At 33.5% G+C, this 14,128-nt stretch overlaps 2 protein-coding genes and 1 long non-coding RNA gene across 4 annotated transcripts; 2 read left to right on the top strand and 1 right to left on the bottom strand.

Annotated features, from left to right (window-relative positions):
* The first annotated feature begins 14 nt into the window (after window positions 1-14).
* LOC135150210 (uncharacterized) lies at window positions 15-1,425 on the top strand. The gene is made up of 2 exons (XR_010288491.1): window positions 15-194; window positions 1,287-1,425. It is a non-coding gene; the product is annotated as an uncharacterized LOC135150210 (long non-coding RNA).
* A 674-nt stretch (window positions 1,426-2,099) lies between these two features.
* LOC108209265 (WPP domain-interacting tail-anchored protein 1) lies at window positions 2,100-7,304 on the top strand. Of its 2 annotated transcripts, none has more exons than XM_017380085.2 (5): window positions 2,100-2,252; window positions 2,857-3,401; window positions 3,891-5,062; window positions 5,669-5,815; window positions 6,746-7,304. In XM_017380085.2, the coding sequence occupies exons 2-5, from the start codon at window positions 2,885-2,887 to the stop codon at window positions 6,920-6,922; spliced, it is 2,013 nt and encodes a 670-aa protein (XP_017235574.1). In that variant the 5' UTR covers window positions 2,100-2,252; window positions 2,857-2,884; the 3' UTR covers window positions 6,923-7,304. The 2 variants fall into 2 exon arrangements, with proteins under 2 accessions (XP_017235574.1, XP_063944086.1); XM_064088016.1 differs by having other exon boundaries at window positions 2,113-2,252; window positions 5,669-5,840; window positions 6,746-6,959.
* A 1,502-nt stretch (window positions 7,305-8,806) lies between these two features.
* Window positions 8,807-12,893, bottom strand: LOC108209264 (disease resistance protein RPM1). The gene is made up of 2 exons (XM_017380084.2): window positions 12,765-12,893; window positions 8,807-12,009 (listed from the first exon to the last, which is right to left on the bottom strand). Exon 2 carries the CDS (start codon window positions 11,898-11,900, stop codon window positions 9,204-9,206), a length of 2,697 nt encoding a protein of 898 aa, XP_017235573.1. The 5' UTR covers window positions 11,901-12,009; window positions 12,765-12,893; the 3' UTR covers window positions 8,807-9,203.
* Between the last annotated feature and the right edge of the window lie 1,235 nt (window positions 12,894-14,128).

Genomic DNA, 14,128 nt, shown 5'->3' with positions numbered 1-14,128 from the left:
GTATTAAAACCCCGCAAGTGAGAAATCCTCTCTCCCTCCCTCCTCTCTCAATTTCTCTGATGAAAACTATGATATGTATAGTCATCAACGCATCACTAGAAATGGTGTCCGAGTCAACGGAGGTTATGAGTCCGAATGCTCACAGCTGTCAAAGCTCATATCTACAGAAATACAATTAAAAACAAGAAAAACAGGTGCGATCTTTCCAATATATAAAATTTCATGATTATGGTTGTGTGATTATTTATAAATTCACGGTATATATTATTATAGTTTGGCTCATCACTCATTTTTCATGATTAAGTATATTGATGTAATGTGCTTGAATCTTTTAGTGTATGTGTTGTTTTGTATCCTCTTTTGTCATTTTTTATTCTGTTTTGTCTGAATTGGAGGAGATTGGGTATATGTAACCATTTTTATATTATATGATTAGTTACTTTTTGATTCTCGATTCTTTTCGATTCTTAGTTTTCGCTAGTGTCCATGATGAATGTTTGTAGTTTTCCGGTTCTTGCACGGTGACGACGGAGGTGGTGTAGTGGTGACCTAATTAGCGGGTGTTTTGATATTAGATTAGATTATTCTGATTGACTTAGTTTGTTGCATTATTTTAGTTTAGATTTGAAAATTTGGCTTTATTTGATTTTAATAGTAGTAAATGTTAATCTTAATTTTAGTTTTGTAAATGGCAAGTTGACTCTTTTAATTTATTTGGTTTTGAAATTTGAATTTTCTCTTCATGCTTTAATTTCAACTTTTATGTATTCATTAGAAGATTAATTAAAATATTCGGATTTTGAATCTGGTAAATGAATGCATTTAAATCTATTTGCACCATTTATGGGTGTTTTGAATTTTGAATCTTGTAAATGAATGCATTTAAATTTATGTACCATATATGGGTGGCCATGATTGATGGCGTAAATTCTTGGCCTAGTAGGGGCAATTTGGTGCCACTTTGTTGGCTTATTTATTATATTTAACTTGTTATCTAAAATTTAAATATCATTTTGAATATCAAAGTTATATTTTTATATTTATATTTTAGTTCTTATTAATTATTTAATTTAATTATATTCTTAGTAATTATTCAGCTTGTTATATATCTAGCCAAAGGGTCTCCCTTTGGTTAGATATATTTTGTTTTTATATTTATCTTCTATTTTTGACAGATTATTTTATATTTATTATTTCATCCAACTACTTTTTTTGACGAACTATACTATCTTAATAATTAATTTATAATTACTTTTCATGTTATTAATGGATTGTTTTTGTTTCAGGTAGCATGATCATACAAGATGGGACGTTTCTCTTTTCGGACATTAAGTATTATTGTCTAAACTTCCGGAGACATTTTCATGTCTTTCGGTTAGATAATAAGCTTTTTGAATGAAAGAAACTCCTCGGAGTATTGTTGTATCTCGTTGCGGGCAAGTGCATTTCAGTCAAAAAAAAAAAAAAAAAAATCAAAAAAGTATTAACAAAATTGTAACTCCAACAGATTTCAGATTTTTATAGACTCTTCAAAACTTTAAGGGCCTCTTCTCTCTTATCTCTTTTAAAAGTCTACGGCCACTCTTAAGTTATATTTCATTGTAAAGTAATACAAGGACCCACTTTCTCTCTCTACTTTTGTACTGTACTCCTATTTAATAAAAATAATTTATAAGTAGAATATTGTTTAGAGAGTGAATATAAAGAGTGTTGTTGGAGATGAATGTACATTAAATTGTTAAAAGTCAAATTTTTTATATTATATTTGAAAAGGGGCTTAAGAGACTATTGGAGATACTCTTGATCTCCTACACACATTTTAAAGTGTTTTGACCATACAATTGATTTTTTTTTCAAAAAATATCGCCATTAAATTATACGTAATATATATTACATATTTTTATTTATTTAACATTTTTCTAAAAATTTTAATTTCAAAAGTTTTTCGAATCAGGCTGAAATTCCGGATTCAAGCCAAATTTTAAACCGTATTTCAAAGAGCAGAATCTTCCCATACTTGGTTCTCGCTGTTGAGTAAAGCCCATTAACATTAATTGGACCATAAATTCATCCGACCAACATGACCCACCGCCTTTCCTACGACGCCCCACGTGTCCCCGAAGAGGCCCACCAACACGATCTCGATCTCAACCATTTTCTTGATTCTCCAAACATTTCCGTTTTTCACTCTACTCTGTAATTTCTACTTTGTCTCTTCGTTTCACATATTCCCCAGATTCATACTCATCCTGGTAATCTCTGCTTCAAAACCCTCTTCTTCACCTTTAATTTTATGTTTTATATATACTTGCTTCCATCTTCATAACCCCAAAATGTTTGTTTAACTCACAAGTTCTAATTTTTATGATTGTTGTGTTACTAGAATTCATAATCTTGATCTGGGCTATTCATATTTGACTATGATGTTATTTATTGTTAATATGTCGTGGATATGTATGTATGTTTCTTGTCTGTCTTGTTCAGTCATGTGATATAGTGGATTTACTTAGATTTTGTTTACTTTTTGGTAACAATTAATGAAGTCACAAGTTGGAAATTTATCATTTGCTAAATTCTCATTTATTGAACACATCTATGCTTACTATGTAGTGGATTATATACGTTTGATTTTGTAATTTTGATCATTATACATTTCGCCATTATGGATTATGGGCAGTGGGTGAATTGAAAGAATCTAGTATACTTTTTTTTTCTGTCACAAAGAATCTAGTATACTTGTTTGTGCCTTTATCTCGAGGGTGTGGAAAGTTTGGACTTGCCTATGAATACAATTTTCCGTGCTGTTTATTGGCGTGTGATAGTAAGAGTTCTGTTTTAAATATATTTTGTTTTTAGGTGTTAGGGCAATAGCGATACCATTGGAATGGATACGGGTGGAAAAGAGGTTAGTATTATTGATGACAATGTACCTGGCAGTATTTTATTTAGCGGCAATGTCATGCAAGATACAGAAAGTGTCAACGATATTCGTACAATAGTGGAACTGGCAGCGTATTCTTCTGAAAAGTCAAATAATCTGAGCATGCTAATGATGCATGTGGCAACTAAGGAGAGTGAATACGAGGCATTCATTCTTGACAAAGAGCTCATGTTGAATGATTCTTCTGAAAAAGTGCTTTATTTGGATCTCTTATGTGGTATTTTGGATTCAGAGGTGAGTGAAATAGAACATTTCATTTCTATGGTTCAGACAGATATTATTGCGGCCCGTAAATTTATGGTGTCATACAAGTACTCGGGTGATGATTTGGAGAGCCTAAAAAGAATGTCACAAGACGCTGAAGGATCATTGAGGCAATCACTGGAGCAGGTCTCGGATATAAAGGCACAATCTTCTGACATCCAGAGGAATTTGTTGAGATCTGTTGGAGAAGATACTTGTAAGCTATTATTCTTAAATTATCTTCTTCTGAACACATAAATGCCTAAACTAATAATTAGAAGTTGACTATAAACAAGGTTGAAAATGTTGCGTGGATATCCTAGAAGTGGTCATTATCTTATTTGTGGAATTGACGTTTCATAGTTGCACGCACAAATAATATATTTATGCAGTATGCACTCTACTTTGAGGTTAAGAATATTTTTCTTAACTAGTGTCCAGATGGCAAGTTTACAATGCTCATCTTATTCTGTCAAAAACTGGACTAGAAACTATCAGGTTTGGTCCACCAAACCTGGAATCCTGCTACAGCAACTGAATAACAGATGATGTAGACAGAGTAATGCGAATGAATGCTTCTAAACGTCATATCCATAAAATGTGGTTTATATGGGAAAATGTATGTGGAAATAGAAGTGCTGTGTATATTTCCTGCTAGGTAGTAAGCTGTAGTTACCAATAATCTGCTTGTGCATGAAATTCTTAGGGAGAGGCGGCAAAGTCATAGAGCGGCTGGAAGATGATAATATATCTGTTCCAAGGAAGGATTTGAAGATGCTTGAGAGATCTTTGGCAAAAGAACTAGACTTTGACAAAAGCATCTCTGAATCAAGAGAAATCAAAGAAGTTCTGAAGCTAAGTCTGCATTCTTCAGATCATGGAAATTTGTTCATAGAGGAGGAAGATATAGTAGTTTTGGAAAGGTTGTTTGAGGGAGAAAATGCTGCAGCGGTTCTGATGGGAATTTCAAAAGAGTTATTAGGCCAGATCCAGAAACTGATTTTCAGTCTTAATGCTTCAAGAAACAGAGAGGACCAACTGAAAACAAAGCTTAAGGATTTTATCCACAAGTTGAAAGAGAAGGATGCTTCTTTGCAGAGGACTGAAAGCAGCAATTTGAAAATTAATGAGGATCTTTTAGCTAAGAAAGATATCTTAGAAGGAAATCTAAAAGAAGTAAAGGATGAGCTGGTTCTTGTGGATTCTGAGGCATTTACATTGAGGGAAAAAGTAAGCTCTTTGGAGAACGAGCTGAAAGAGTATGAACTGCAGCTAATGACAGCGAAGATTGCAGGGGACAAGGACCAAAATTTATTGCAGAAGCTTCATGAAATGAGAAGTACACAAGATGATCTTAAAGAAAAAATACGGAAAGAAGAAGACAGAGCTGCTAGGGCAGAGTCCAAATGTGTATTGCTGACAGAATCTAACATTGAACTGACTGAAGAGCTGAATCTTCTGAAAGCTAGTGGCAATACCACTGTAATGGTTGATTCACTAGAAAGGAAGATGAGTGAATCTGATATTGTGCTACAGCGTGCTATGGCATCTGCTGAAGCAAGTCAGGAGAAAGAAAACATGTTAAATTCTACAATAAAGGATATGGATAATCTGATCGAAAATTTGAAGTCAAAGGTTCTGAAAGCTGAAAATCTTGCTGAAAGTGCAGAAGATAAGTGTATCGAGCTGTCAGAGCGTAACTCGGAACTTACTGAAAAACTTCACTCTCTCAAGGGTAAAATGGATTGCTTGAAGGTGTCCTTGCATCAAGCCGAGGAATCAAAAAAGGCAACTGCAAAGGACATAAGAGCTCGAACTAAACTGATAACAGAAATGGTCGTGCAGCTGGCCTTTGAGAGAGAGCGCCTTCAGAAGCAGGTATCAAATTGTTGGATTATTGATCTTTATACAAATTTGTATCAGTTGTAACATGGTTTGCCCCCCATATTAACAACTCCCTATTTGGTAATATTTAGTTAATTTAAATGCACATATCTTATAGAAATTTGATGCAGAGAATTTTAGAAATTTATGCAGCTCAAACCAATTTTGAAAGTTGAACACTACCTTGCAAATTCTTGTATTTTTTTAACTGTGAAGTGAGTCAGATAATTCTTTTGCGCTCTAATTAGAATTTCCAAGGGTGTTCACTTTTCTTCTTTCAGCTCAACAAAAAAAATGCAGAATCCACATCTACTATATCTTATAAATTGCAAATTTTGTAAGCAGATTTTTTTAACTATATGCATATACATAGATACCTCCACACTAGTCATGCATTAGTACTTGGATGAATAGACAAGAACTTCATCTCCCACGATTACAATTTTAAATGTTGTTTAAACCATGTTATCCATACTTATGAGCTGAACCAGACCCTAATATTACAATGTCAAAATTTTGGCAATGATCGTATAGTTAACCTGTTTGAAACTTGATTATTGTCATTTCCCCCTTCAAATTTGACAGTTTTGCCCTGTGCAGATATCTTCATTAACAAAGCAGAATAAGATATTGGTGAACCAGTCTCAGCAAACAAGCAAAAATCAAGTGAATATGAGCCATAACGTGAAAGAAGATACTGATAATTTGACTTCTACAATTAACACGAGGAATAGCAACAGTGCTAATGTAAGTGCTCATCTCCAAAAATATGGTATGGAAACCAATATTCACAGTTGTTAAATTACTCTGAGCACAATGAAGACATGCCTTCTGTTTCTGAGATGTCTGAGGCATCTGGATCACATTTTACAGTTGTCGTTTATACACTATACAATTTAATGAGTACAGAGATGCGTTTGTGAATATATATTACACAATTTCTGAGGCATCTGTATGACATTTTGTAGTCTTCTATTACATGAGCAAAGAGATGCATCCGTGAGTTTGATTTCCCAAAAACAGTTAGTACCTGATGTAATGGCCACGTTGAAGCCGAATTTTTTGAATTTACTTATTTCGGAGACGATGAATGTCATTAAATAACCTATACAATTCTTCACCTGACTTGTAATGTTACTACATGTAATGCCTGTTGGACTTCGATATGATTTTTTTTTATCTGACAAAGTAGAAGCCAAAACTCTTTTCTGCACTGAGTAAAGTTTATATACCTAGTGAACATTATCAGGGTAAACAAGGACGAGGTCATAAGTTCTGACTATACAATACCTTTCCTATATTGTTGTACTACTTGACGTTACTCATGACTATTAATATGATTATATGAGTGTCGGATTTGCTGCTAACCCGTCTTTAAACATTATTTCAAATTGCTTAGGCTTGAGATTGTAGTTGCTAGGACTGTTCATTGCCACATTCATAAAGTTATGATCTTGTGGGTTAATAAATGAAATTGTCCTGTAGTACAGATATTTTTTATTTACCGTGTAGTATAGTTATTTTTTTTATATAAGCCCCTTATTCTGATTTTCTTTCCCTCAGTCTGTTGGCCATTATCTTGGTAAATTATCAGTATTGATTGTTTCAATTAATTTTATTAGGAAAGAAAACTATGTCATTCTTTTTCTGTAATAACATTTGCTTTTTTCATATTAGATGGACAGAAAGGACGATGTTGATGGTGAGCCAGATGATTGCAGATTGGACTTCGAAACTGTTAAAAATATTGATGCAAGACAGCTGAATGTGAAATATTTGATAATAATGGTCCTTGTGTTGGTGATCTCCATCTTTGCAGCTTTACTGTTTAAACCTCCTGACAGCGGTTTCTAGCTGACTAGTTATCTTTCAAGGGAGATCTTGCTCTTCGCTTTTGGGCGAAAAAATGGACCTTTACACGTTATGAAATCAGCATTCGTGTTGAACATCCCAGCTTCCATATGCAACTGTTTTACCTTCAGTACTTAATTCTGAGACCCCTTCAATATCAGCAAGCTCTAAGTTTGCTAGTATATTATCTTAGTGAAGTCCCGGTCTTAACCTGTATGAAAAAAAATGAGATTCAGCATTTCTTTTCTTGGTTACTTGTAAGATGTACATGCCAAATGTGTATTTAGCCTTTGTTTGATGTTCCTGTTGTAGTTGGGACTTGGGCATACGAGTAATCTAGTGCAACTTGGATTCGAAGTTAATTTATTTAAAATTTTCACTGTCATATTTTACTTACCTGAGTGCAGTTCCATGAATTGCAAGACTTTTTGGGGAAACAAATGATTTTTTTGATACAATGAAAAGACTGTGGGAAGAAGAAGAAGAAAAGGCAGCCATGAACAAGTAAAATACGTGGCATCAAAGAACAAGCGTTTCATGTTTGTATCTATTTATCATTTTAGTTCATAAAAGTACACTGTCAGGCTATCTCTAACCGTGATCCAAAAATTCAAAGGCTCAAATCAATCCAACGGTAAACTAAAAAGTGATCCAAATTTGGATTCCAAATTTGGATCACTACTATTTACTGATCCAAATCTTTTTATCATTAAAATATTATTACTTTTATCATTTGATGATTTTGTTAATGCATGTTATTAAAGATAGATTAATTAAGATTAGAATATAAATAAAACAATAATTAATTACAAATTAAAATTTCAAAATAAATAAAATTTCAGAATACATAAAATTTCAACAATTTTTCAATCGCTACAGAAAAATCAAAGACAAATATTGTTCATCTTGAACTTCGAAATGCACTAATTGAGCATTTGTGGGAAAAATATACTAATTCTGAGAATTAGTATTTTAATGTGATATTTTAATATTTTTAATTTATTTTTTATGTACCATTTTAACTTTTTCGAATTATTTTATAATATTTTATCTTTGTCTATTCATTAATTATAATATAATTAATGATGACATTAGTTAATCATTTTTTAAAATATTTAAAATCAAAGTATATGAATATTATAAGGATGGATGAATTTGTATCTATATTTGGATCAAATGGTTGGAATAGGATTTGGATCCCGTCCCAAATTTGGAAGTGATCCAAATTTGGATTCATGGTTGGAGTTCGCCTAAGAACTTTCAACATGTTCCCATGTTTGTGAAACATGGGAAGTAGGAACACAAACTGTAAGCTCCATTTTGCAATACATATCTAACATGGGAACACAAACGCCGGACCATAAAGTACTCTTCCTAGCTCGTGCATGAAGTTGCAGGCCATCACATGGTAATGCCATAGCGCTAATTACATCTGCTAAACTAGCACTAATTACATCTGCCAAACTAAATTTTCACGACGAAGACCCAACTTCACCCAACAACAAGATAAATGTGATACTTCAAAGCCTGATCACCTCAAGAATGAGAATGGTTTTAACATTATAGAATTGCAGGTCATAATTTGTAAACAAACGTGGGTGCTTTCTAGCATCAGACAACTTTCCACGCTTTTAATACATATCTAAAGTGGCAATTCCTACAAAAATGTCAGACCCAAAGTTCCTAATGACCTAACTACCATGCATATATCAAAGCTCAGGGCAGATACACTTCCGCATAATTTTAGAAAACTAACTTTATTTCACCGACTTAACCCAGTTACTTCAATTTGCATATCTGTCCAACAAATTCAAACCAAGTCAAAATTCTTATCTTAGATGCAACCAGAAATTAGTGTCCTCCAAGAAACCCAAATATTTCTAGGCATTTCATTAAAGAGGTTGTATTAATTATTCAAATCTTCCAGATATTACATTTTGCATACATATCTAATAGTGCAGTTCCTGTGGCCACATCATACCAATAGGCATTCAGACAAGAAGTCAATATATCTGAATCCAACAAGTAGTTTTGCAAGCCCAAACAAACTTTCAGTGGAAGGGAAACACGAGTTTTGAAGGAGTGAGGAAAACTAAAACACAAATACAGGATAGGAAAATAGTGGAAAGAAGCTGCGCAGAAGTGAAATTCTAATTTAAAATTTTAGTTGTATTTCTTACCCACAAAATTTCATTTTGATCACTAGCTTAATATGAAGAGAAGCTTTTTGGAAAACGTAGAATGTTTACTATATTGAGTTTCATTTGATGGACCAACCTGTATATTAGCAGACAACAGAAAAGTGTACATTTGTATGCAGAAGTAGTTCTCTCGTCTTCATGATAAATTCTGCAGGCATAGTCTTGACTTGCACTTTCTGTAAATTAGCAAGGTTTTCCATACCTTTTGGAGGCAACTTCAGTAGTGGACATTTTGCAATATTTATCGTATAGAGGCTCCTCATAGATCCTTCCTCTATCCTCATCCATTCCTCGAGTCCTGCTAAGTTTTGAAGGGAGAGCTCCTTGAGATTAGGAAATCCTGATGCATCAACAGAATGAATGTGGCTTCCTTTGTAGGCATTATATAATGACAGGACACAGAGACTGGGTAGACCCTGGAGGCTTGAAACCGGGTCATCAATCAACATACAATCCCGCAGGTACAAATACTTGAGAGATTTTAATCTGCATACCCAACCAAGCAAGTTTTTAATCCAGCCACTAATACGTAATTTTTCCAAATTCTCTAGAGGATTTGATGCTTGTATTTGGATTTCTTTTCTCCAAGCACATTTTATGGTCAGGGAGTTCAGGTTTTTCATCATGTCAATAGATTTAGAGAGCTGCAACGATGTTGCTCGACCTTCTACATCGCCCACAGATAATTTCAAGAGCTGGGGAAGGTATGGTAATCCATAGGCAATTTGTTGTGTTAGCTTAATTCCTGCAAGTGTTTGAAGATCTTTGCAAAACATGACATCACCATCAAGCTTCACAAGTCTATTGCTAAATGAATCTGCGAGGAGGAGGTGCCTCAACATTTTGAGGCCATCAATGCCGCCAGGTAAAGCTCTCACACAAGTGTCTCTAATATCAAGGGTTTGTAATTCTCGCAAACTCTTGATAGTAGGGGGAATATTATGGATCCTGGTACCCCTTAGATTTATATAACGTAATAATACAAGGTCTCCAATTGAGTCAGGCAAAACATCAATCGGACTATTCTGCAATTCTAAAACACGCAAAAATTTTATATTTGAAAACGAGTTCTGCAACACAGAAGGAGTAGATAGGCCATTTTGTCTAACAAGAAGTAGGGACCGAACTGAGTTGGTGTTCACACCAGGCATCAAATTATTGATCACACCATGTATCACAAGGATGCGAGTTACCTTGGATGGCGAAACAAGTTCGTTGGATAAAATGGATATATAGTCTCTATTCAGCGTTTTAAGAATGAAATGTTGCATGAGCCGCAGGAGCCTACATGATACCACTTCCCCGTTTGCACCAACTCTTGCCACTTCAAGCAGATTTCTGCGAATAAGATCATCTAGGAGGAGCTTTCCAATTTCCTCTGCAGTCATTCCTAATAGCTGTTTTTCTATAAACCCCTCTGCAACCCATGCCCGAATAAGCTTCTTACATGAGATTTCATGATGTAATGGGAAAATGCCACAATACAGTAAGCAGCACTTTAACATAGGTTGCAAGGAAAAGTAACTTACTAAAAGAGCCTTTTGGATTATGTTGAATTGACACAAACTCCCAACGGATGCCCTTAGTATACCAAGAAATTTATCCCATTCCTTTGGTTCCTTAATGTTCACTGTTGAGAGCATCCCCCCAATTGTTGCAATCACTAGGGGCTGACCTTGACAGATCTGCAAAATCTCCTCCACTAGCAGTTCCCCTGAAGAAGGCCAGAGCACGTCATCTAGGTCATATTGCTGCCAGCAACTTCGTCTGCGCAACAATATAAGGGAATCTTCAGTAGACAGTGGTTCAAGATGGAGAACATGATGACACAGAATAGCAGAAATTTCTGGGTTGCGAGTTGTCACAACTACCTTTCCTTTGCAATTTAAAGGCAATGCACGCTTGACATATTCCCAGGCATCTAATGCATCCAAGTCATCTACAACCAACAAGAACTTCTTCTCAACCAAGTAAGAACTTATTATCTTTGTCAACTCCTCTTCATCCAGGTCATCCAGATGTTTTTTACCCGAGATCTCTAATGAAGATCTGTGAAAACCTGTATACATGTCCCTCAACAGATCTATAGCGGGACGAGAAGTAACATATATCCATGCAGCACAGTCAAAATGTATCTTCAAATGATCAAAGACCGTGCTTGACATAGCAGTTTTGCCAATCCCAATAGTGCCGGTTACTGCTACAATAAGTGCAGTATCTACATTCTCATTGAGCAACCACTCCTCAAGTATTTTAATCTCTTTATCTCTTCCCACCATACAGTCCAAAGGTAACTTGCGGGTAAAACTATCTGTATGCCACATTTGTCCTTCACCTCCGGCATCTTCCAGTAAACTGATAAAAGGAAGACTTTTCATAATTTCCACCTCCTTGAGCTTCTTACTGGTTCTCTCAAGAAAATTCGAGATGTCCAAATAAGAATTATCAGTAATCTTTTTTTCAGAGAAGTAGTTTATAGATTCTCCTACAAGATCCATAAAAGAGGTCACAGAAAACTCTTTTGTATCTCTTTTAGTACAAAAATCACTGTCAATGGCATTTTCTATCTCACATGCCAAATCAATGACATCTGTAACCCATTTTTCATATACATGGTCTTCCATAATTATCCATCTCCAATCAGCATGTTTGAGAAATGGCCTAACTCTATTGAACTCGGTCTGCAGTTTAGTTAATTTAGCTGCCCTCTTCTTGTTAGCCTCTTTATAAATACAATCCTCCAACCTTGCAACAAGGTATACAACTGCAATTTCAGCCATTACGTGATATACATGCCAATAAGTTGCAAATTCCAAAGATGATTCTGATACGATATCACTTCTCTTAACCTCGCAATTATCACTTACATACCTTTATAAAGATCTGCCACTGAACAAACAAGTCAACAACAAAGTAATTAGCACATTTGTTGAATATTAACTTGGAAAAAAGATAATACACTACTGGAATCACAGCCAAATAATGATTCTCACTGGTTCCCAACTCCTCCACGTAGCTCATGGCTCAAATTCAAAGAAAACAATTACATTGTGATAACACAAAGCAAAGCTGATGAACTGTATCGGTATACCGTACACATTAGTAATCAGTATCCTCTTTCGATATATACCTACATTCCCTCCTACCATATTATAATTCTAGTGAGCTAGTAACTTAACAATTAACACGGTACCATTCCTTAAACCCCAATATTCTCAAAATTCGATTTGGATATAGGACACGAAGCCACACAAGCTTCAGTGATTTCAATTTTAATATTGGCATTACCCCTGCTTTACTGATTTCATAACAGTGACTTAACACCCTCTTCATCACAAACTTTAAAAGTCCCATTTGCAATCAGATGCCATACCTTAAACAACATAAAACATGACTACATATAATCCTGAAACTATAATTCAATAAGTCTACTATCAAACAGTGCCTATTAATCTCATTCAAAGCCCCAAGTTTGCATTTTTAATACTTATTATCATTACACAAACCAACAGAATTCATTACAAACAGATTAACCCTAACAATTGCAGCTTAAAGTCAAGACCGTATGTTCTTGAATAAAGATATAGTTAAATAAAATGAGTTTATATGCTAGAAATTCGAAGATATGAGAAGATAATAATTACCATATATTTGATAAATGCGAAGAAATAAAGAACCCACACATATATCTTTCATCAACGGAGCAATCGATAAGCTCAGCTACACAGTACTCACAAATTAGTTTTTCTTTTGTATAGAATAGGTGATCTGGATGCACTATAATAATTTTTAATCTTATAAGCACTTTCTTTGTAGATTCTTGATTGTTTTAAGGTTAATTATCAAACTAATCACTGAAGTGAATAAATGATATCAAACTCATCACTTAATAGTATCAAAATCAAACTCTGTCGTTAAAAAAAGTAACGGAAAAATAGTATCAAAATCAAACTCTGTCGTTAAAAAAAGTAACGGAAATTTAGACGGAATGACACATTGGTTGTAGGGTTTAATGCCACAAGTTTACATGAAAATAAAATATGCAATCTTTTTATTAAATTACTTTTAGGATATAATTATCTAAATAAATGCACGGAACTATATTTTAATATATAATTAACAAACAATTAAGATTAATTTTTATGTTTTTTATTAGATTATAATTATTTTTGAATAATATTGAAATGTTTTCTCTTTAAATAAATTTTAGTTATGTAAATATTATTGTTGGCAAAAAAATATTTTAAAATTTTCTTTTGGAGTTTCTTGTACCAAACAAAAACATGAAAAAAATATTAATGTTTTTTATTTCATATTTTTGTTTAAAATTTATGTGAATATATGTTTTATTAATGTTTTATTTTCATGTTTTTGTTTGGTACAAGAAACTCCAAAAAAAAATTTAAAAATATTTTTTTGCTAACAATAATATTCACATAAATAAAATTTATTAAAAGAAAAAATATTTCAATATTATTCAAAAATAGTTATAATCTAATAAAAAACATAAAAGTTAATCTTAATTATTTAGTTAATTATATATTAAAATATAGTTCCATACATTTATTTAGATAATTATATCGTAATTTAATAAAAAGATTGCATACTTTATTTTCATGTAAATTTATGTGGCATGCATGTCAAACCCTACAGCCAATGTGTCATTCCGTCTAAACTTCCGTTACTTTTTTTAACGCCAGTGATGAGTTTGATACCATTACGTCTAAACTTCCGTTACTTTTTCTTAACGACAGCGATGAGTTTGATACCATTAAGTTTAGTGAGCCACTTGAGACCCCGTAAAGATCAGTGATGAGTTTGATATCGTCTGTTCACATTTTGATAATTAACCATTGTTTTATATATTTTTTGTGAATTCTTAATTACTAAATTAAATTTGCGTACCTCCTTGTTTCTTTTTCCATATTCATATTATTATCCTGATATTTTTCACTTTTCACGCCCACATCTAATTCCAAAACACATTTCTTTATTTCGAAAAAATCAC

Source organism: Daucus carota, chromosome 2 (assembly GCF_001625215.2).
Source record: "Daucus carota subsp. sativus chromosome 2, DH1 v3.0, whole genome shotgun sequence".
In the NCBI taxonomy this organism is placed as follows: Eukaryota; Viridiplantae; Streptophyta; class Magnoliopsida; order Apiales; family Apiaceae; genus Daucus; species Daucus carota.
This window is presented reverse-complemented; position numbering and strand designations above follow the sequence as displayed.

Coding starts and splice junctions, on each gene's coding strand:
- LOC108209265 (XM_017380085.2), top strand. CDS start 2,885: ATGGATACGGGTGGAAAAGAGGTTAGTATTATTGATGACAATGTACCT. Junction 3,402..3,890: donor ATCTGTTGGAGAAGATACTT/GTAAGCTATTAT, acceptor TGAAATTCTTAG/GGAGAGGCGGCAAAGTCATA. Junction 5,816..6,745: donor GGAATAGCAACAGTGCTAAT/GTAAGTGCTCAT, acceptor TTTTCATATTAG/ATGGACAGAAAGGACGATGT.
- LOC108209264 (XM_017380084.2), bottom strand. CDS start 11,900: ATGGCTGAAATTGCAGTTGTATACCTTGTTGCAAGGTTGGAGGATTGT.